Source organism: Lissotriton helveticus, chromosome 11 (assembly GCF_964261635.1).
Source record: "Lissotriton helveticus chromosome 11, aLisHel1.1, whole genome shotgun sequence".
Lineage (NCBI taxonomy): Eukaryota > Metazoa > Chordata > Amphibia > Caudata > Salamandridae > Lissotriton > Lissotriton helveticus.
The window spans coordinates 65,266,315-65,287,601 of NC_136072.1; the positions used below are offsets into that span (position 1 = coordinate 65,266,315).

Below are 21,287 nucleotides of genomic sequence, written 5' to 3' on the forward strand. Positions count from 1 at the left end.
AAAACTGCATGTTTCCACTGGAAAGAAATGCTTGTATTGCACTTTGGGCCTTGTGGCAAAGTTTATAGCAATAAGTTGGCTGTGGTAGCAAGGCAATGATCGTGGCGGCTATAAGTCTGATCTGTTCATTATGAAATTGTAATTGCAGTTGTATTGATAAATGTTTTGATAAAGGCAGATGGCCTGATGCATTTGTTGTGAATCCATTTACGGGTGAATTGTTCTTAATCTCTTAGAAATTCCACAGCAAATTATTTTGTTACATGGAATCTCGCCAATTACTGTATTAGGCAAGGATTTTGGTGCTGGTTTCCCCCTCTGACAAACTGTGGGGATAGAAGATTTGCACTGTGAGGCTCTCTTAGGTGAGATAGTATGTTGCTTGGCCAACTGCAGATTAGTATACATTTGTAATTTTATAAATGTATGCCTGATCATTGCTATGTGGGAAAGCTTAGTACAATAGGCATTAGTTGGGTATGGTACGAAAACAACAACTACAGGCCTGATTGGTTAGCTGGTATAAGTTATGCCAGATGACATAAGTATGTTTATTATGAAAGGTTACGATAAAGGCAGTAGGCCTGGCTTTTTTAGTGGGAAAAGCATTTGTTAAAGCCAGTAGGCCTTTAACAGTGGATTGTTATCTCATAGTTACAGGCTGTGGACAAGTTCTTTTTTTCACTTTTTATGTTTTGCAGTTTACCATAGTAGGCAAGTGTTTTGCTGTGGGTCATTCTCGTTAGGCCCTATTGAGAAGAGTTGTATCTTGTTTTGCCAACTTTAACTTTTTACATATTTGTAAGTTTAAAACGGCATGCATGATGGTTGCCAGATCAGGCGCACTGCAGTAGATCTGTGTTGGTTAGTGTCAAGACAATGGTGACGGCCAAACCTTACTGGTTCTCTTGGAAAATGTATGTTCTATTCCTTGGGTGTAAACTGGTTGTAATAAAATGTTATGATAAAGCATGTGCCAGGGGTGTGGAATTTAATTAAATATCTACTTGTCCATGGGCAGGTTGCTTCATAAATCTACTTTTCCTGTAACAAAATCCACTTGTCCCGTTGGTGCCATGTAGTGTGATGACAAATTATGGCAACAATCTCATATAAGAGCTCTGATATAGCCTCTCTGATTATGGCAGGGCTTATGCCATAGTAGAGTTTGAATACTTGCAATCCCTTTATGTTGCCACGTTTTAGTAGATCTACATACTGGGGCTGAAGGTAGTGGTAAGCAATAGTTTCAGGGATAGAATGCCCTTTTGAGTCTGTGCAAACCTACTGACTTGCATGTTTAAGGGTTTTTAACAACTCTTCTCTAATCTTTTCCCATACTGAGAAATGTTGGAAATTTACTCCTGACAATGGCAGACGTAAACCTTCCAGAGTTGAGGGGGGGGGGGAAAGTGGTTGGAGGGAAAGTGAACTTGCAAATTCTCAGATTTTTCACATGAGCAAATCTACACATGCACATTTGCTCATGCTAAAATGCAGTGCACAAATATTTTCTAGGAGTTCAATTTCTTGTCCTACTTCCGCAAGTTCTTGGGAATTCACGAAAGCCGTATAGCTGAACTTAATGCAAGGACATATACCACGGGTACACTTTTGAGACTCTCTTTAATAATTGGGCCCCTAATTTGGTCTGGCATTGACCATGACCTTTTGCGTTCATTAAAATCTGTCTCTCTCTCTCTCTGTATCTGCTGGCTTCACTCTGTGTGACAGCATTTTGCCCTTTCACAAGGAGCATATCGGCACACAAAGTAGTTTTGTTCAGTGCCAGTAACTACTGTGGCAGTGTGTGCTTTTTGAGACCAAAAACAATTTTGCTTCAGCCAATATTTGTTATAATGGTGAGGGCCCGGCAGCTCCCACACCAATAAGGTTTCACAATAACAATGCCAAAACAATTCACACATTGACAAAACTAAAAAGCTGACCACTAATTTTAGACTTACTGGCTTTTATTTTGTTTCCCATAATTTAATTGAAACAGGCTACACTGATTTTTCCATTATGAATATTTTTGGGAAATACTAGCATGCATCAGCACGTTACTAAATGATCCTGCAAAGAAATGGCACCTACAAATTTTCAGTAGTTAGTAACATGTTTTTTTTTTCCTGCTTTCATTTTTTTAAGAACATTTTATTTTGAAAGCCAAGAATCATCAATCTTGCTTTCAAGCTTCTGCAAATATTTGCAACAAATCAGAGAGCCTTCTGGGAGCATTATACATAGCCTCAAGCTTCTAAACTTTGAAAACGTGTGTGCACATTGTTATATTGGAACCACTGTCAGTAGGGCAGTCAGAGCTTACAACATGTACTTAGAGCACTCACCCTAATAATAAAGGCTTTCAGTTTTTGAACCATAAGTACAAGTTTGAACATCATTAACAGATGGACAAAAATGTAACCTTCACTGCAGACAGTGCTCTTCCTTGATCGGGTTTGTGCTGCAGGGGGTTGGACCTACTTGTCCTAAGGACAAAAGGACAAAATACACATCAAAAAGTGTTGCCCTTGACCCCAAACAATATGTTCTGGGTGTCGGGCTATAGGAAATCCACATCCCTGAAGTGTGCCTGTCTTATTATGATAAGACTGTGTTAAAGGCAATAGACTTGAGGATGGATTATTATTGCGTCGTGTGAAAGCCTAACGGCCGGTATTTGTGACAAATCTTGCAGATGACAATTGCAGGCAAGGTGTTAGTTGGCCACCTAAACAAATCATGGAGAGAGGTTTGCACTATGATAATCCTAATAGGCTGTTCAATTGGTTTGACAACTGTAATTGTGTACATATTTGTGATTTTATTGGAGTGTGCCTGATTGTTGCCTTATGAGAATGCTTATGCCCAACACAGTAGGTCGGAGTAGGTTATGGTGACAACACAATGTTAAAGGTCACGGATCCAATTGCTTATCATGAACAGTCACGATAAAGGCAGTAGGCCTAACCTATTGATTGTGAAAGGCATATGCCAATAGGCATTTATGGTGGATTGTTAATACCTATCTATAGGCTTTAATACAGAGTAATATATCTATGGAATCTCACAGATTACCATAGTGGACAAGGCTTTGGTGTTGTGGACAAGGCTTTGGTGTTGGTTACACCCATCGACAAACTGTGGGTATAGAAGATTTGAACAGTGAGAATCCTTGTTAGATCCTCATAGGATAGAGAGTATTTTGCTTTACCTACTGTAATTTCGTATGGTTGTGTAATTTTGAGACTTTGTGCCTGATGGTTGCCTTGTGGGAAAGCTTAAGCTTAGTACAGCTGGTTAAGATGACATGCCAATGATAACCGCTATAGGCACGATTTGGTTCACTAGGAAAGATAATTCAGAATTCATAAGTATGATCAGTTTATTATGAACCGTTATGACATTGGCAGTAAAGGTGTATTTTTTTTATGCACCATGTTAAAGCCCGCAGTTGGTCTTTTGTTGCATGAGATCTGAAAGATTACCTTTGTATGGAAGGATCTTAGCATTTGTCAACCAGTTTGATAAAGTGGGTAGAAGATGTGTACTGTAATAATTCTTGCTAGAATCTCTTCTGAACGCCTAACCGGCTTAGCTGTCTGCCAGGATCTTGTAATAAAAGAAAAATCATTAAATAATACTTATATCCCTTTATGTAAATAGTTACCCATATTGGATCAGCCCTTTTCAGTTAGTGCTCTGTCTGAGTGACATTTATACTCTGCTTTCCTCAATGACTGAATGGGACAATGTTTCAGTCCACATCAGTCACTAGCTCTGTGTCGCTGTGAATTACTTTATTTGCTGATGATGTGCACACGTAACTACAAATTATTGTGCTATAGTGACCAGCCCGTTAGTTTTAAGTTTTTGTCTATTCTAGTTTGTTTCATGTTTTTTGCTTCTCCTGCTTTCTATTGAATTGTTTCCTAAGAGGATACTACAGCTCCCCAAGCAGTGCTAACAGGCTGCTTGCTTGCCGCTAATTTAATCTCTTGTGTACTGCCTTTGAGATGGCTACTTCCTCTAACCTCACAACCATTATGGAACTCCATTGTCCATAGTGTATTATTGTTTTACCATTCCAAGATGGCCAACACTTTGGTTCTAAATGTGGCAGCCAGGCGGAAACTTTAAAACAACCAAACACTGCTAGAGGTGAACTATTTTAAGCATGTGTCCGCCGTGTTTTTTCTTTTATTCTATTTGGGTTTTTTTGCTGTTGCATTTGTGTATTTCACGTTGGTTATGTTAGAGTGAGTGCAATAATTAGTCAGTGGCTGGATGAATGGATACAGGAGTGCAAACATGAGTGACAGAGTGCATGTATGGTGGCTTATTGAGTGCCTAAACCCACCAATGACACCAAAAGCAGTTTTGTTCATGAGCCCGGCATATTTACATTGCAGCCTTGCTTCGGCAATGTGAATCACACTCTGATTTCTTTCCTTCCTGATGAAGGCAGTGGTCACAATACAACTCAACTGAAACTTTATCAGATTTGCTCTGGTGTTTTCACTACATCTCACAATGTGGACGGTCAAAATAATGTTCAGATCTATAGGCAGACCAGTATCTTATCAAAGGAATTTTGGTTAACAGTCAAAGTATGGAACGTTTAATTGAAGGGTTTGTTTACTGGTACTGTAAAAATAAGGAGTCGCCAGACCATCTCTCTGTTCAAGGTGTAGGTATCGTCCATATCATTCTTCATTCATTTCAGCTGCCCTGTAGTAGTGGAACCAAATATTTATAATCCTTAAACAAGAGCATCTCAAAAGATTGGTTAATTAATCTTTCAGACATTTTTCATTAGTAGCTTTAATGATTTGCCACCAATGAGATGATGGATTCCGTTCTGGGTTTGGCTATTTCTTGTCTACGTTTTGACAAGTTAATCTGTGTTGGCATTCATTCTTTTTTCAAGGTTGCTTTTGGCAGTCTTTACTTTGGGGGCCAGTATAAGAAAGTGCTCTCTTTTTGCATAGTTGCCCCCACTTTTTGCCAAACTACTGATGTCCTTTGACTGAGTGTGCCCTGAGTTCCTTCCAAACAGGTACCAAGGGCCTATTTTCTTTCCCTAAAACTGCATTGAGAGGAAACCCAAATGACACTCTTTGGCCTTGTAAATGGTACCATAGGTACCAAGGGCACTATGGCCAGGGAAGGCCTCTAAGGGCTGCAGTACTTATTGTGCAACCCTTAGAGGCACTGGACCGACCGACCGACCAACCTCCGACACACTCGCACCCCTTGCAGGATGCGTGTTTTGGTGCAGAACAAAGTGAAGGGTCGACATGGCACACAACCCGGTGTGCCATGCCTACAACCCACTGCCCTGGCATAAGTCAGCCACCCCTCTAGCTGGGTGTACTATGCTAGTGGTGAGAGTACAGGTGCTTGAGCCCTGTACCCCTACAGTGTCTAAGGCAATTCTTAGACATTGTAAGTGCAGTAATGCCATGAAGAGTATATAGTGCTGAGAGTTTGGTATTACGAACTCCACAGCACCATAATGGTTTTACTGAAAACTGGAAAGTTTGGTATCAAACTTCTCAACACACTGATGCCGGTGTGGGATTTAATGAAAAATGCACTCAGAGGGCATCTTAGAGATGCCCCCTGAAAAACGCCTAACTCTAGTGTCCTGGCTGAGTGGCTGCTCGCCAGTTCCACCAACAGACATATTTCTGGACCCCTGGGTCGAGAGCCTGCTGCTCTCGGGGGTCTGAAACAATGCACATCCTGGGACGAGGTGCCAAGCCTCCTCCCCCAGGATGGGCAGGGCCCACGAAGGGGAATCTTCAACGGCTTGCTGCTTTTGTGAGCTACCCCAGACCTTTGCTGCTTCCAGCAACTGGCTCTGACCCCCACTTTGGGCAGGAAAATTGGTGGAAAACCAAGTGAGGAAGGGAGGTGTGCCCACCTTTGCCAACCCCAACACTCAGTTGGGGGAGGCGAGGTGAAGCACAACTCTCCGTCCCCATAATCTTGCAGATGGGGACCAAGCCAACCAGAGAGCGGCATGTTCCCCCTCCCACTGGAGGGTAGCCTAATAGGTGGTGTACCCACCCCAAGGAAGGGATCCATTGGTCCCAGCCTTTACATACCTGTAACACCCCTAAATCTAGTATTTAATGGCAACCCTGAACCATGCCACCTCAGACGAGAACCAACCAGAAAAAGAAGGACCAAAGATACTGTGCTGAACTAAGAAGAGGAGGATGCCCACCGACTTGGCCCCAGCGCTACCGGCCTGTCCCCACCTCGAACCTGCTCCAACGAAATACTGGTGTCCTGCAACAACCCCAAGAACCCGAAGGACCTGCCCTGCCTTGCAAAACCAAGACTTTGTCTACTGTGAGCATCGAATTTGCTCACCCACAGACTCTGGCTCCGGTCAAGTCTGCACCACTCTGCACCCAACGCCCATGGCCGTGTTCGAGTTGCCAACACCACAAGGAGGTATCCCCGGCGATCCTGATCTGAGATCACTAACCTGCCTCAACTCTTCAGAGCCTGCAGTCTCTTTCTGGAGGACCCCCACTACCGTAAGAAAACCCAACGTCTAAAGACACCCCTGCACCCGACGTCCCATGTCCTTGGGTGGCCAAACCGACTGTGTCCCAGCATCCCCAGGCCGCCCAACTTCTCTCCAACCAGTAGTCACCTCCAGAAGATCTTCATACCCTACCCTGCAGTCTTTGTTGCAACCAGAGAATCTCAATTGAAATCAACAGGGCACCCGATGCCAATACAGCACCCTGCAATCAGCCGCTGCTGAGGGTGTACTTTGGGTTCTACCTTGGATCCCCCTTTGCTCTGAGCCTAACATCAGGACCTTTGCTTCCACAACCTTGTGGCCTGCTCGTGAGCAGCCACCAACAAGAGGCCCCCTATCCCCCATTGGATAACATTGGGCCTCACCATTCTGTACTCAGCCGCCCTACTGCCGCTGCGTGTGCTTAGAGAGCGCATCCTAGACCCAAGGGGAATGCTGGTTCTAACCCCAGAAAAACAAATCCCAAACCCAAGTGCTTACCTTTAAACCGATAACCATATTTCTTCTCTTAGGACTGCATTTACTGCTTTCTTGTGAAAATTGTTTTAAATGTGGAGTTGGTTTTGTATGAGAACTTGAAAAACTGCAAATATCTAACAACTGCTGTATTTACTTTTTCTCTAGGAAATGTCCCAGTCTGATATCTAGGCATATCACACTGAGTAGAAAAAGTAATTCATAAAGTAATCAAAAGTAATCTAACAGTAATTTCAACTGTATTCAAAGTACTTAAAAACCTGTAACAAAGTCATTTTCATTCAGCTTGCTTGTATTGTTCAACCTGCCTGGAAAAGTACCATTTACACTTACCTGCACCAGGCTTGCTTGGTTCTAGAAAATAAATCTAACTAAATAATATTTTTATGCGAATTGGTCTGAGTTCAGTCTTTGAGTGTGTGACATCATTTGCTGCCTGAGTGTGTACAACAAATGCTTAACACTACTCTCTGGTAAAGCCTTACTGCTCTCCCACACTACCACAAATCGAGAGTAAGGTGCGATCTACGTTTACCTCTGCCTACCTTTGGGCTTCCACTGGACTTTGTGCACACTATACCTCATTTTGGTAGTATATACGGAGCCAGCTTCCTACAGACTGTCTTGAACATTCTGTATTTTGAAGCCAACCATGTTATTTTTAACCCTCCTGTCTTTCAGAGTTCTACTGACTGGTGCAGATATGAACCTTGCTGCTGGCCGCCGGTACGGTCTGGTTGGCAGGAATGGCTTGGGAAAAACCACACTGCTAAAGATGATGGCAAGTCGGAGCCTGCGGGTGCCGTCCCACATTAGCATCCTACACGTGGAGCAGGAGGTGGCAGGAGACGAGACAGGAGCATTGCAGAGTGTGCTAGAGTGTGATACAGTGCGAGAGAACCTGCTGAAGGAGGAAAAGGAACTAAATGCACGCATCAATGCTGGCAAGTGAGTCGTGGGAATGAGGGACCTTTTGGAAATTTAGATATTTGTGTGGCATTTTGCACATCCAGAAATGGATTTTCAGACTTCTTCAAATCGGATAAAGACAATCACCTCGTTTCTTTGAAGCATCTTTCTATGGTGGAGATAAACTATAGACAACCTGTTTGTAATTACAGGGAAAAAGAAGAGTCGCCACCATGGAATCCAACTCTGGTTCATGTGCTTGTAATAATATGCTGGTTTCAGAAAAGACCTCTAATGCAAAAAAAAAATATTTTTAAAGTTTTTCTTTGTTGTTGTTTTTACGTCACAAGGGCTACAATTTTTTGATGAAGGGGAAGATTCCTATAGTGGTTTGTATGTGTTTTCAGGGTTTGTAACATTCTGGTATTTTTCAAACCATTTCAATGGATACTTAAAAAAAAAAAAAAAAAAAATCTTCCTTTCACAAAATCTCTTCTTGAGCAGCTCTGGGACATCTCCGTAGATTCTCAACTTTGTGACTTGTATGTACATTAAAAACCTACACAGGGGCCGTTTCTATTACCTATGTTGTTTAAGGGGACACAAGTGGCTGTTTCCAGGGGGCTCTCAACATGTAATTCTAATCGGAAATTAAACTGGAGATGGTGTTAATAACTTTTCTTTGAGTGCTAGCTGAATTTGGGTTGTCTCCACCCCTGTGACTCAATAGGTTTCAGTAGGTTCCTCAGCACAGCTTGTTTATCTTCTGAAGGATCGCTTTGAATGTTTTACATTTAATGTCTGTATCGTTAGAATTAGATCTTGCAATCGTGGATGTTTTTAGTAGTTCTCGAAATTATTATATTTGTTTGCTTGGCATAACCTAACCAGGTAAGGCTTGTTTATCGGCTAGATTGAAACAGATAGGGCAAAGTGTACTTGGTGTGCTGAAGCTTCACCTGTAATTGTTCTCTCATTCTGCAGAATCCTTGGGACGGAGAGTGTCCGGCTAAGTGAAATCTATGCAAAGCTGGAGGAGATTGAGGCAGACAAAGCCCCTGCCAGGTATGCTTGGAACCTCAGAGTTTGTTTTAGGTGTGTCTGTCACCAGAAAGGTATGTCTGTGGAGTGACTGATCTCTCCCTTCCCCCTTGAAGATTGGCGGGGAACCTGGGCCAACAACTCTTAGGAGCTGCCTTTTCAGTGTGTTCCCCTCGGACCAACACTCTACAACCTTTTGCTCTAACATAGTGTAATTTACTGTGAGGTGTTTGGATGAAGCATGTTGTTTGTGTTAACTTAAAGCTGACAAATGTCTTCCTCTGAAGTTCACCCTTAATTCTCTTCTTTGCAGGGCGTCTGTGATTCTGAATGGGTTAGGTTTCAACCCCAAGATGCAAACTCAGCTAACCAAGTGAGTCTTCATATCACTGATCTGTGTGTTTTTATTGCTTTGCATGTGTACACTATCCATGAGCCACACACAGGCAGTTTTGTGATGGTCACATTTTGGGAGCTTATGTGAAGAGGCTAGAATTCAAATAGATAGTAAATACTACTTCGCATTTTATTTGAAACAGATGTCTGAATCTGTCCTGCTAAATACAGGATGTGAGAGTGAACATATGTTACGTTTACATATCTATTTAAATGCCTATTTTACTACGGTTTTAGTTCTTATGCAAGAACATTTGGTATTCAAATGTTTGAAGTTAAAGATTGCAAGGCAGTGTTACTTCGGGAATGAGAGGCAATAGAAGCACTGTGAAGCTCCAATAATGTTGCTTTCATGTGGATTTAAATTAGTGAATTACTTCCTGTGTTGGAGAACGATTTACTTCTGCATGGTACTTCGTAGATATATTAGGCATTGTTGGTACCTTATTATTGAAAGGTTTTTGTGTTTTTTGTATTTCTGCCCACCGCTAACACTGGATTGTACCCTGCTCCCTTGTTTATCTCCTCTGGCCAAATATGGCTTGGAGGAGAGCTAACCTGTGACACTCTGCATCTGTGAGGTTATTTGAAAGCAGGGGAATGGAAAATTTAGCAGGGGAAAAGTGGACGATATTTACCATACAACGCGGATTTTGGTGTGTTAACACCCTAATCCACATTACATTCCCCATTAACTCGTAATAGGTACTATTTATCGCACCCAACAGGTAGCTTTTACTGATTAATTAGGCATGTTCAATCTGTGAATTTTGTTACATCTGCAGAGCACAGTCTACCAATAGTTTGACCTTCTAGGGCTGCTGGCATTCTGGGATTGGTAATCTCTACAAGTTGTCATCGTACCACAATTTTCTGAAATGTTTATAAAAAGCTTTCACTCCACTATTACTTTTGTATACTGTTTTTGTTACGGTAATGTTCGAAATCACTTTAGGAACTGCATTTTTCTTTTTTCGGCAAATTTTGTTTACCATTTTATTATTGCTTTGCACTGAAAGTATTGGGCATAAGATGGTTTGGCCCTTCACTTGCTCCGTATTCAATGTGCAAGTCTTTTTGTCAATTTTATGGTAATAGTGGTGCAGAATACTACGGTCAACTTATTCTAGCTGAGGTTTTTATGCTGAACTGAGAAGCTGCATTTTAGGGCTATAATGTTTGCATATGATGAATCTTTAAAAAGCACAATATTGACCAAGCTATCGCTAAGCACTTGACCATTCTGGAACTTCAATAGCATTAGCTAATTAATGTGACTTCTGTAGTTTGCAAAGCCTTCAATGGCTGGCAGTAATTGAACATTCAGAGATTGGTTTATGGTAATGGTAAGAGAGTCAGTGTGGTACTTGATCAACAAAATGTTCAGGACGGTTGGGTTGAAAGTAATGCGCAAGTAAGCAACTTAACTGGCCAAGCCATGGCTGAGTGATATGAAAATATTCTGAACTTGGTACTTGTGTAAAACGTGCATGTCTTAAACACTGACCCCAATCTCACCGGAATTCAAGTTCAGTTGTTTCCTTCTAGAAAGCACAAATGTCCTCATTGGCTGTTTTTAGTCTATCTAGCTCCACCATTCTGCATGATTACGAGTTTTGTAGGAAGGTTATTAGAAGTAGTTGGCATAGTGAAGCTAAGAGGTGGTGATTCCTCCACAGTGACATGGTCGTGTTTGGCTACGGCTACGTACGGGAGAATACTCCTCAGGAATATATTTAAAAAGCAAATACCTGTGCTTAAATTACCTTTTCAATATCTGTATTTTTATCCTCTTCACTTTTCTCCATATTACCTAGTTGAGCCTGAACACTCTACCACTCCCATGTTCGTTCCCTCTGCATGACTCCTGCCCCATCTCATCTATTTAATCATGGAAAGTTGAATCATCACTCTGTCAGGTATTTTGAAGAGAGCCTGTTTTATTACACTTTCACTGATATGTTGTTTTTTAACACAGAGAGTTCTCCGGAGGCTGGCGGATGAGGCTTGCACTAGCCAGAGCTCTGTTTGCCAAGTAGGTATAGCTCGATGATTACAGACATTTCCATGGATGATTTGTTTGTTAGATTTACTGTTAAATGTGTTCGAAGACCTTGAATGATTGTGAAGGTTTCATTTGTTAGACTTTTGTAGTGCAAACCTTTCCTCATTTTTTTAGTTTTTTGCATGTTCACTTTGCTCTCATTGTTGCACAGTCTCTTAGCAGCACCCATTTCAGCTTCCTGCAGTTAAACAAGGCTGTGTTAGGCTATCAGGATTTTTTTTAATGTACATTGTTTGATACTGAAGATTGATCCATCCTGTTTCATAGCCCCCATTCTACATAAATTGGCTTCTGGTGTAAGATGTTAATTTTGTGATGCTATCGATTTCATACTAGAGAGACCGGTTTCTCATTGTGATCTTACCTGCTGTCTCTAACCGCCTGATATTCACACACCAAACAGTAAAACACAGGTAGTGATATACCTGGATCAGACTATGGATTACTTCATCGGGCAAGACTCCCATAGCTCCAGTCTTATGGAGGTAACAAAGTTTGGGCTCTGATTTTCGAGGTTAACCCAGCAGTTGTCCATACAAAGCTCAGAAAAAGTTCATTATAGAAAGTTTCCTTTATGGACTTCCCATGCAGTAGGTACAGTTTGCTACTCTGCCCAAAGCATGCAATTGTAGAGAGGATCTTTTGTTGGCTAAAAATAGATCCTTTAAAATATGGAATGCTTCAGCAAAGAAATCCTTTAGAGTTCAACTCAACCCATTCTTCTGTTAGGGAGGCAGCTTATGAACTCCGTTTGATGTTGCTCCTTAAAAGAAAATGAATATGGTGTCAAGGGACAGAAAGTAGTTGCATTCACAATATTCACGGTCGAACAGACTTAAGGTCTCGGAGTTAAATGCAGTGCTCTGGGAGATGGCATGCTGTAAGGCGATAGGCCCCGATGGGCTACCGGTTGAGTACTATCAAGCATATATTTGGTTACTGCTCCCCTGCTTGCTAGAAATGGTCCTGGAGGCATGGGAGCGGGAGATACTACCGCTGTCCATGCGTGAAGCCCAGATAGTTATGCTCCCAAATTGGGTAAGGATCCGTTGGGCCCGGCTCTTTTAGGCCCCTGTCTATGCTGGGAGTTGATGCAAAAATCCTTACGAAGGCTCTTGCCACTAGGCTACCCACCAAGGTCACTCATTTAGTTCAAGAGGTGGTGTTTTGACACTTATGACGAAAAGACTTTCAACACCCTCGATTGGGAGTACCTCTGGGAGGTTCTACGGAGAATGGGGCTTGGACCAATGTTTATGTCCTGGGTGAAGCTACTCTATACTGGTCTGGTTGCAAGAGTACAGACAGGCCCCAAGGTGTAGGGAGTGTTTTCCCATTGAGTGGGGTACTAGACATGACAAGGAGGTAGCAAGCAATGTGAGATTGAAACTCACACAGTTTTATTACCTACACCACGCCTACCTGACTCCACTACGAGCACACAGGATCAATAGGGATCGCTTGGCAGAGAGCCTCCGTGGTCTTTCCTTCACTAGACCTGGGAATGTGGTGCATTATGAGGGTACTGGAAGAAAGTCTTGAGGGCACTGCAAGGAGTCATGTGGAGATTGGTAGAGACCTCTGTGGAGCACTGCTTGATTGAAGTACCCCTGACGCCTAAACGTGGGGCCAGCATATGCCATAGGTTCGCACTCCTGGGACTGGTGCTAGCCAAGTAGCGGCAAATTTGATGTCTGTTGCTAGACTATTGTTAGCTTACAGTGGGCTTGGAGCCTGTCCATTGGTTGACTTCATTGTCAGTCTAATTTGATTGCTTCTTATTTCTTAGTGTATGTAGCCTTTTCCCTGCAGCACTTGTCCTTTCATTGCACCCTTTTCAGAGAGTATTATTTTTTTTGTACGCATTCTACAAGAGTATGTGTCTTTTCCAGTAGTCTCCCTTGTAAACTTCCTGTCTGCTGCACTGAACATGTTGCTCTTTCACTGCCTGTGTATTTCTCCCCTGCCCCCTATTGTGCTTATACAGTGTGTTGTTTTTTACCCTGTTTGCTCCCACCGCTTTACTCTATCCACTCATGCCCTCAGTCTTTCCTCTAGTTGGCCCTCTGTTCATTCACCCCCCCCCTGCAAGCCCTGAGTTTCTCCCCCCGACCATCCGTGCTGCTCCTGCCTCTTGCGCCTCGTGTTCTTTCACCGTCCTTGCCCTTCTGTTGCTCCTCACCCCTCCATGATTCTGCCCCACTACCTTGTCCTCTGAGTTGCCTCTCTCCAACTGCACTACTTTTTTCATTTTGTTCACCAATCTAAATTCGATTGGCAGATAAATAGAAAAAAAACAGCTCTCATTCTTTTGTAGGTGTCAAACTGGCACATGCACAAAAAATTACTTTGGCAGTCATATCATAGGCTTTTTTTCCTTTTTAAAAATGAATTAATGCGAAGGCTGTGTCACAATGTGTTGAGTTGGTGAAGGAATTCCAACTTTTGAATTTATTGTATGTAATCACTGGCTGTACGTGGTAACAATATTTGGAACATTCCCTTTGCCAGGCTGATTAGTTCCCCTTACCTAAAGCGCCGGGACACTCTTTTTGAGTAACCGTTGCGCTATACAAAAGAATAAATAACATAACATAACATAACATAGTAATCCACACTTTCTGTGGCTGTTTCTAAAAGCTATCTGAATTGCTTTTCATGAGAATCTTTTGCTTTTCCCCCTGCACAGGCCCGACCTTCTATTGCTTGATGGTAAGTTTCAGTTTATCCCTTTATCTTATCTGGCCAGGCCAGGCTTTTCATTTGGTTTTTAGGGAGAGTGGTGACCGTATCGGACGTGAATTTTTTTTTTTTTTTTTTGCTATGGGATGTCAGTGGAGATAATGTACTTGAATTCTAGCAAATATTTAATTACTTTCACATGGAGAAAAATTGGATACAATTTAAGATGCCTTGGTAATGGGCATGTGGTAAAATGGGTTCTGAATTGCCTCTCAATAGGTTAATACTACTTGTAGAAAGATGGTCACTCCTTGTATGGGATTATTGGGTAGCAAAAACATCATTACTTACTCGTTTTTTCCAGTATGTCAAGAACATTGCAGGTGAGTTGGAAGGTTAAGTAAGTTGCTTTGTAGATGACACTGATAATTGTAACTGGTTAATACCCAAACAAGTGTGAGGATAATTTGAGAGTTTTAAGATTGTTTGGAGTGATAAGCGGTGTGGTGTCTGAGTCATGCACAGTCATACAGTTGGGTGAATGAAACACGTGGGCGCGTTAAAAAAAAAAAATAGATTGAAGGAGGAAAGCGTTCCTTTTTTTAAATGAGTGGTGGGCATGTAAGGTAAGTAAATTGAGTATATGGAGTCCCAAATGCTGTGTACTTGGGGGAGATTTAAAGGGGCATGGGCCTGGAGATGCCAACACTAAAGGTAAAGGGATATGCCATTTGTGTAGATAGTAGTCGCTGAATGAATAGTCCATGAAAGGTGTAGGAAGCAGGACTTTTGTTGCAGGCCTTCTCGACCCCCCCCCCCCCCCGCCCTCTCTCTCTCCCTCGACGTGTACTATGTCCCTGCTAACAGGATTCCAGTACCAGTGTTGCTTCCCTAAAAGCTGTACAATTGTTCTCCCACTTGGCAAAACATGTATAACCCTCTGTAAGTCCCTAGTGAATGGTACTTGGGGCCTGAGGTGCTTTTTTTTTTTTACACAAACTTTGTTTTTTTTCTTTTTGTTGTTTACCAATCAATAAAACTGATATACTGCGCATGTCTTCGTGTACATCACCTACGTTCTGTTATATTATATCTGCATGCAGTACGTTACTTAGCCATCATCATTATCATCCCTAGAGAATTCAGCCAACATTTAGTTCTGTGCATTAAGTTCTCCAGGATGTATAGCATATTCATCAGAATAGTCCTAATAAATAAGTAACCAAATACCCAGTCTTCCCTACTAACAGCCTTATGCACCCCCCCCCCCCCCACCTCCCCCGGCTCAAACTATGGAATGTGCAGATCTATTAGACGTCTCTAGGTAATTTGAGTTTCTATGTCCAATGTCTGATTCCACTACTTGAACTATTACCCACGGGGGTCAATCCGCACATTATCGTGTGATCCCAGTAACTATGAAGTGTTTGGAACGTCTGTAGCAGCATCCGGGGGGATGTTTCTAAATACTTCCACCATGGCATCCCAATCTAGTTAGATTGAATGTTTCCTTAGGCCACGGGCCTCCTCCCTAAGCAGCGCCGCGCTTTTATCTCCCATCCATCGTAGCATTTCAGTATGCCACCCACCTAAGGTGGGGTCTCTGGCTGACTTACAGTGCATGGTAATGGATCTTTTTGCGACTAAGGGCTAGGTCCAAAAAAAGGAAGTTGAATCTTGTGTCTTCGTCCGTTTGCAAACCCCTAGAATGCATTCTACAGCCGTGTTTCTCATGGGCAGACATGTGATGTCTCCCAACATATGTGTAACCTCCCTCCAAAACTCACCCAGGCAAGCGCAGGACCACACCATATGGAGGAGGTCAGCTTTGGGTATTCTGCATCGGGGGCAGCAGTGCGCAGTCTCCGGGCACATCCTATGCAGCCTTTGCGGCGTCAAGTAAGCTCTATGTATAAGCATGCATTGAATAAACTTGAATTTAGCATTGCGCGGTAGTTTCCGGGGGTATGCCAATATGCCCCCCCCCCATTCCATGTCCATGAGGTCCCGTCTCACGTCCACCTCCCATTGTGGCCGCGTGACATCCAGCGGAATTTGGGCATGTGTCCCGATACTGAAATATAACCACTTAATAAGATGGCCACCACACCCCATGTAATACAGGAATTTAACCAATTCATTTGTCTGGGGTTCCTCCTGCTGTGGGACCCATTGTCTTTTAATATATTGCAGTAGGGCGGCGTGTGTCGTGTAGAGTGTGGGAGGAGCTCCTGTGGTTTGTATGAAAATAGGGCCTGAGGTACTTAAGATGGCCCCTAAGCGCTACAGCACAGATTGTGCCGACCTAAGGGACCCCTCACCAAGCACATGCAAGACTGCTATTGCCAGCAGCGTGTCTTGGTGCAGGCAAAAGTGAAAACACAACATGTCACATCCCTGAGTGCCATGCCCCCAACACTGTACGTAATATTTGTAAGTCACCCCTACAGCAGGCCTAACCACCCTAAGGCAGAGTGCTAAATATTACATGTGAGGGCACACCTGCATAAGTAGATATGGCCTTGTGCTGGTCAGTCCTATTACTGCCAGTATAAGTGACCCGGGAAGCCATTTTAAAACATGTGCTAGACATTGATGAAAGCGAGTTCCCCAGCTACATGGTGGCCTTGAAAATTGGGGTGTTTGGTATCTAACATCTCGTATTGGTAAACTCACACTGATGCCAGTGTTGGATTTACCAGTACATGCACCCAGAGGGCACCTTAGAGGTGCCTCCTGAAAACCTACAATCCTCTGGTGCCCTTGCTGACTGGTTTCTGCCAGCCTGCCACCTGAGACGCTGTTCTGACCTCCTAGGTGGAGAGCCTTTGCTCTCAGGAGACCTAGGAAAAAAAGCCTGTCCAGGAAGAGGGTGTAAGACCCCCTCCCACGGGATGACCTGCTGATTAGCCTCCTTGGGCCGGTGAACTTCAAAGAAGGATCTGCCTTTGGTATGCAAATCTGGCTCCCCTCACAGGAGTGGAAGCCCCTACCTCCCCTTGTTCAGGTGCCTTGGAAAATTAGCTAGTCAGGTAGGCATGCCCCCTCCAGGCTAGTACCTCTCCTAAGGTGAGGCTACTGTGAGGTGGACTCGCTTTATCACAAGTAGCCATCTTTGTAATGACATACTTCAGAATTCTGGGACAGGGTTATGCCCACTTCCCACAGGAAGTGGTCATATAGAGGGCGTAGTGACTCCCAAGGGTCAGTAGCCCATTGACTACTACCCAACACATGCCTAAGTATAGTATTTGGGAGAGCCCCTGGCACCAGAGAAACAGATCCTCATGGCATAAGAGGAGAGAGGACACCGAAGAGCTGCAGAAGAGGAGAGAAGAAGCAGCTGACCTGGTACCAGCCCGCTGGCCTGTCTACATCCCTCGTCGAAAACTGTGCCTACGTCGACGGGTCCTGCAGAAGCTGACTCCAGAAACCTGGGAGGAATGCCAGCCTTCAAAAAAGACTAGACCACTGGTGAACAGCAGAACTGTTCTGAAGAAACTCCAAAAGAGAAGACTCCGAGGCCTCCTGAACTGCCAAATCCTGACACTCGAAGTCACCACTGAACCCGTCGCCTCCGGTCTGGGTTGAAGTGGGCTACTAGTCCATCAACAGATGCTCACAGTCTGAATGAATTTGTTTTTTCTAAATAGAACTTGAAAGCTCACAAGCTAACCAAATTGTTTCTCTTTAACCCAAAAAGTGTGCTTAATGCCACTGCAGAATAAAAATTGAGGATATATATTTATGCAAGTTAAATTTTGTCAGTACTTTCCTAGTCTTCAAAGTTAACGGTCCAAATTGCATCCATTTGAAAGTTTCTTAAAATATCTTCCTGTCAGTTGGTTAGACCCGCTGTGCCAGCTATTTTCTGCCAACCAGGAGCTCTGATTTGTCAATAATTATTTTTCATATGGTAGCTTTGAACCACCTCTTTTTCACAGTGTTTGTGCAGTCTAAATAGTTGTGTACATGTGAGGTGAGCACAGTGCTTCCTTCATCTATTTTACTCATTGGTGATGAAACCCAGACACATAACCGCTCTGCTGCAGTGATCTGTACAACGGGAGAGGAATGAACTGCATATGGACATACGGTAGGAGAGGGCATGCAAGATCTTTTTTGGGTTATTTAGTCCCTAGCATGGTGAAGCAGCCTAGGTTGCTCCAACCTGTTATGTATTCCACAACATACACACAAAGACAAATCTACCACATGCACACTTCTCTCCATAACCGGGTTTTCAGTGCCAGATCTCGTTCCCAAAAACTGTACAATTGTCCCCCTAATTGGCAATACCTTTAGCACTCTTGAAGTCCCTAGTAAATGGTACCCAGGGCCTGAGGTACTAAAGAGGGTCCACAAGGGATGCAGCACGAACTGTGCCACCCTAAGGGACCCTTTGCCAAACTCATGCAAGACTGCCATTGCAGGCTGCGTGTTTTGGTGCAGACAAAAGTAAAAACCCGACCTGACACACATCCCTGTGTGCCATGTCCCCTAAACACTGCGTGTAATATTTGTAAGTCACCCCTACCACCCCAGGCCTTACAGCCCTATGGCAGGGTGCCTTATATTCCATCTGTGGTCATATCTGCCTGAGCACATCTGCCCCTGTACTGGTCAGTTCCAGTACTGCCAGTACAGGTGAACAGGGAAGCCATTTAAAAAACATGTACTGGACACTGGTGAAAACGAGTTTCCCAGCTACATGCTGGGTTCACTGAAAATAGGGATGTTTGGTTCAAACATCTCGTATTCACAAACCCACCCTGATTCCAGTACTGGATTTGTAAATACATGCACACAGAGAACCTACCAGCCTGTGATGCGTTAGCTGACTGTTTTCTGTCAGCTTGCCACCCGAGACTGGTTTCTTACCTCCCTGGGTGAGGACCTTTGCTCTCCAGGAGGACGAACAGACGACCTGCTCAGGAAGAGGGTGTTCACACACCCTCCCACAGAGTGACTTGTTGATTAGCATCCCAAGGCAGGGGAGCGTCAAAGAGGCCACCACTTTTGAAATGCAAATGTGGCTCCCCTCACTGGAGAGAAAGCCGATCACTTTTGTTTAAAGCCCTTTGGCACCCGGACAGGTGGGAAAATTAGCTAGTCCGGTAGGTGTGCCTACTACCCCCAGGCTAAGGTGGTACACCCCTAAGGTGGGCTAAACGGAGGTGGACATGACTTTACAGAAGTATCCATCTTTGTAATGGCATACTTAGGAATTCTTGGGCAGGGTTATGCCCACTCCCCACAGGAAATAGTCATATAGGAGGTGTAGTGACCCCAAGAGTATGTAGCCTATTGGCTACTATCCTTCACTCCCCTTAACTTAAACTTGGAGAACTGCCCAGCACTTCGACACCCAGTTAGCATTTCCTTTGGGATGGAGGAGCCACCAGCTGCAGGGACCAACAAGCATCTGCCCGGCCCACCATGTTGCTGGCCATTGGCCCCACCAAGGGAGAAGCACTCCAGAAAGATGTCTTTGTTGCTCTAAGAGGTGTGATTAGTCTCCTTGTCAAGTTTGGTTACACCAGGACCTCAAGGAGCAGCCAAACACCAATACCCTGGGTACCAGAGCATTTGCAGCGACCAAGGTTTGTTGTGTGTCCAATGTGGACACTGACCCACCGACGAGGGACTTAAGGATCCATGAGGGCTTCATCCAGAGAGGCCCTGCTTCCCTGTTTCCTTCCTCTGTCCAGGTCACCCAAGAACTGTGAGCCTCTAACTCCTGTGACCAGCCGGACAAAACCCCGGGTCTGGTGGCTCAGTGGACTAATGCGTCCATTACAGGGGCCTGTGTTCGACCTCATGGTCACAGGTTCAAATCCCGCCGGGTCCACTCAGCCTTTCATCCATCTGAGGTCGATAAAATGAGTACCATTGAGTTGGGTAACAATAAACATCTGCTATTCAGCGCCAAGACACCTACGGGTAATCGTGCGCTTTACAAATACACATGTTATGTTATGCACCGAGCCTCCCAGCTCAAGCCCATTGAAACAGATGGTGTCTTTGTGGTCCTGACACCATCAAAAGCCGAGCACCCCCCATCCCCCCCCCCCCCCCCCCCCAACACACACACCTCTCTTTGGGTTATGCCAAACTGGTGTTCTAGTCTCTACTTGCAGCCTTTCTTTGCAGGTTCTGTTCCCCATTGACTTCTGCGTGTAGCATTCGAGGCTACCACTGCTGAAAGCACCTCTGCTCCCAGATGCCCCAGGGCAGGTAACCTTAAACTCTTGGTGCTTTCTTAGACCATGTGAGTCGTTTACAAGTGACCCTATGCAATTTAGGTTTCTCTTTCTCCCATAGGATAACATTACCACATTCGAGATTCATGCCTCAAATCTGACAGCTGTATTTTCTAAGTCTCTGAAAATTGTTAACACAAAAAGTACTTACCTGATCCCGAAGATCTCAGTGTCTAAAATGTTACAAAAATCTGTGTTATTTTTACAAATTGGCGCCTGGTTTCCTTATTTAGTGTGTGTCTTATTTATTGACTCTGTGTCCAACAAATGTCTAACACTCCTCAATGGTGCGCCTAAGGCTGCTCGACCACACTATCACAAATGCAGCACCATGGGATTGTTAAAGCAAGCCCTTGTACACTAATTCGGGATAACTGGACTCTACACAGTGCGCCTCATTTTGGTACATTATATAAAGAGCCAGCTTCCTAAAGGAATCCTCTCGTATAATAATATATTAACAATAGCGCCCTGTTCATACGAACCACTGTAATGTTATGATGTTTCACTGGGATCCCAAGGAAAGATGTACAAGTTCATTAGATGATTTATGGTATTAAAATTGCTAAACCAAATAAAAGGTTGGCATATTCCTCGAACGTGAAAATGTGCAATAGACATGGTCACCAGAAAACATTGGCTTGCTTACAGTTTGTAGGAACTTGTACGTAATTTAGCCTTGACAATTTGGACTAATCTCACAGTTTCTACATGCCAAAGTAAAAACATTTGGCTGACAACAAATCTTCGACCTTACCCAGTGCAATATTTTCGTAAGGTTATTGGTACAGGATTCTTTGTTGAGCTTCAATATTTGTGTCTGTTTTCTTCTAACTTCCTAGCCAGTTTTCCATTTGCAACGGTTACCCTTGCACATATTTTGCTG

The 21,287-nt window shown here is 43.7% G+C and overlaps 1 protein-coding gene across 1 annotated transcript in view; it reads left to right on the top strand.

The window, feature by feature from the left end:
* The window catches only part of ABCF3 (ATP binding cassette subfamily F member 3), a 117,459-nt gene that overhangs the window by 22,780 nt on the left and 73,392 nt on the right, over positions 1-21,287 (top strand). Inside the window, exons 7-11 of the mRNA XM_078667090.1 lie at positions 7,727-7,993; positions 8,939-9,019; positions 9,309-9,368; positions 11,370-11,426; positions 14,146-14,168. Coding sequence (XP_078523216.1) covers positions 7,727-7,993; positions 8,939-9,019; positions 9,309-9,368; positions 11,370-11,426; positions 14,146-14,168 — 488 coding nt within the window. The remainder of the gene's footprint in view (positions 1-7,726; positions 7,994-8,938; positions 9,020-9,308; positions 9,369-11,369; positions 11,427-14,145; positions 14,169-21,287) is intronic.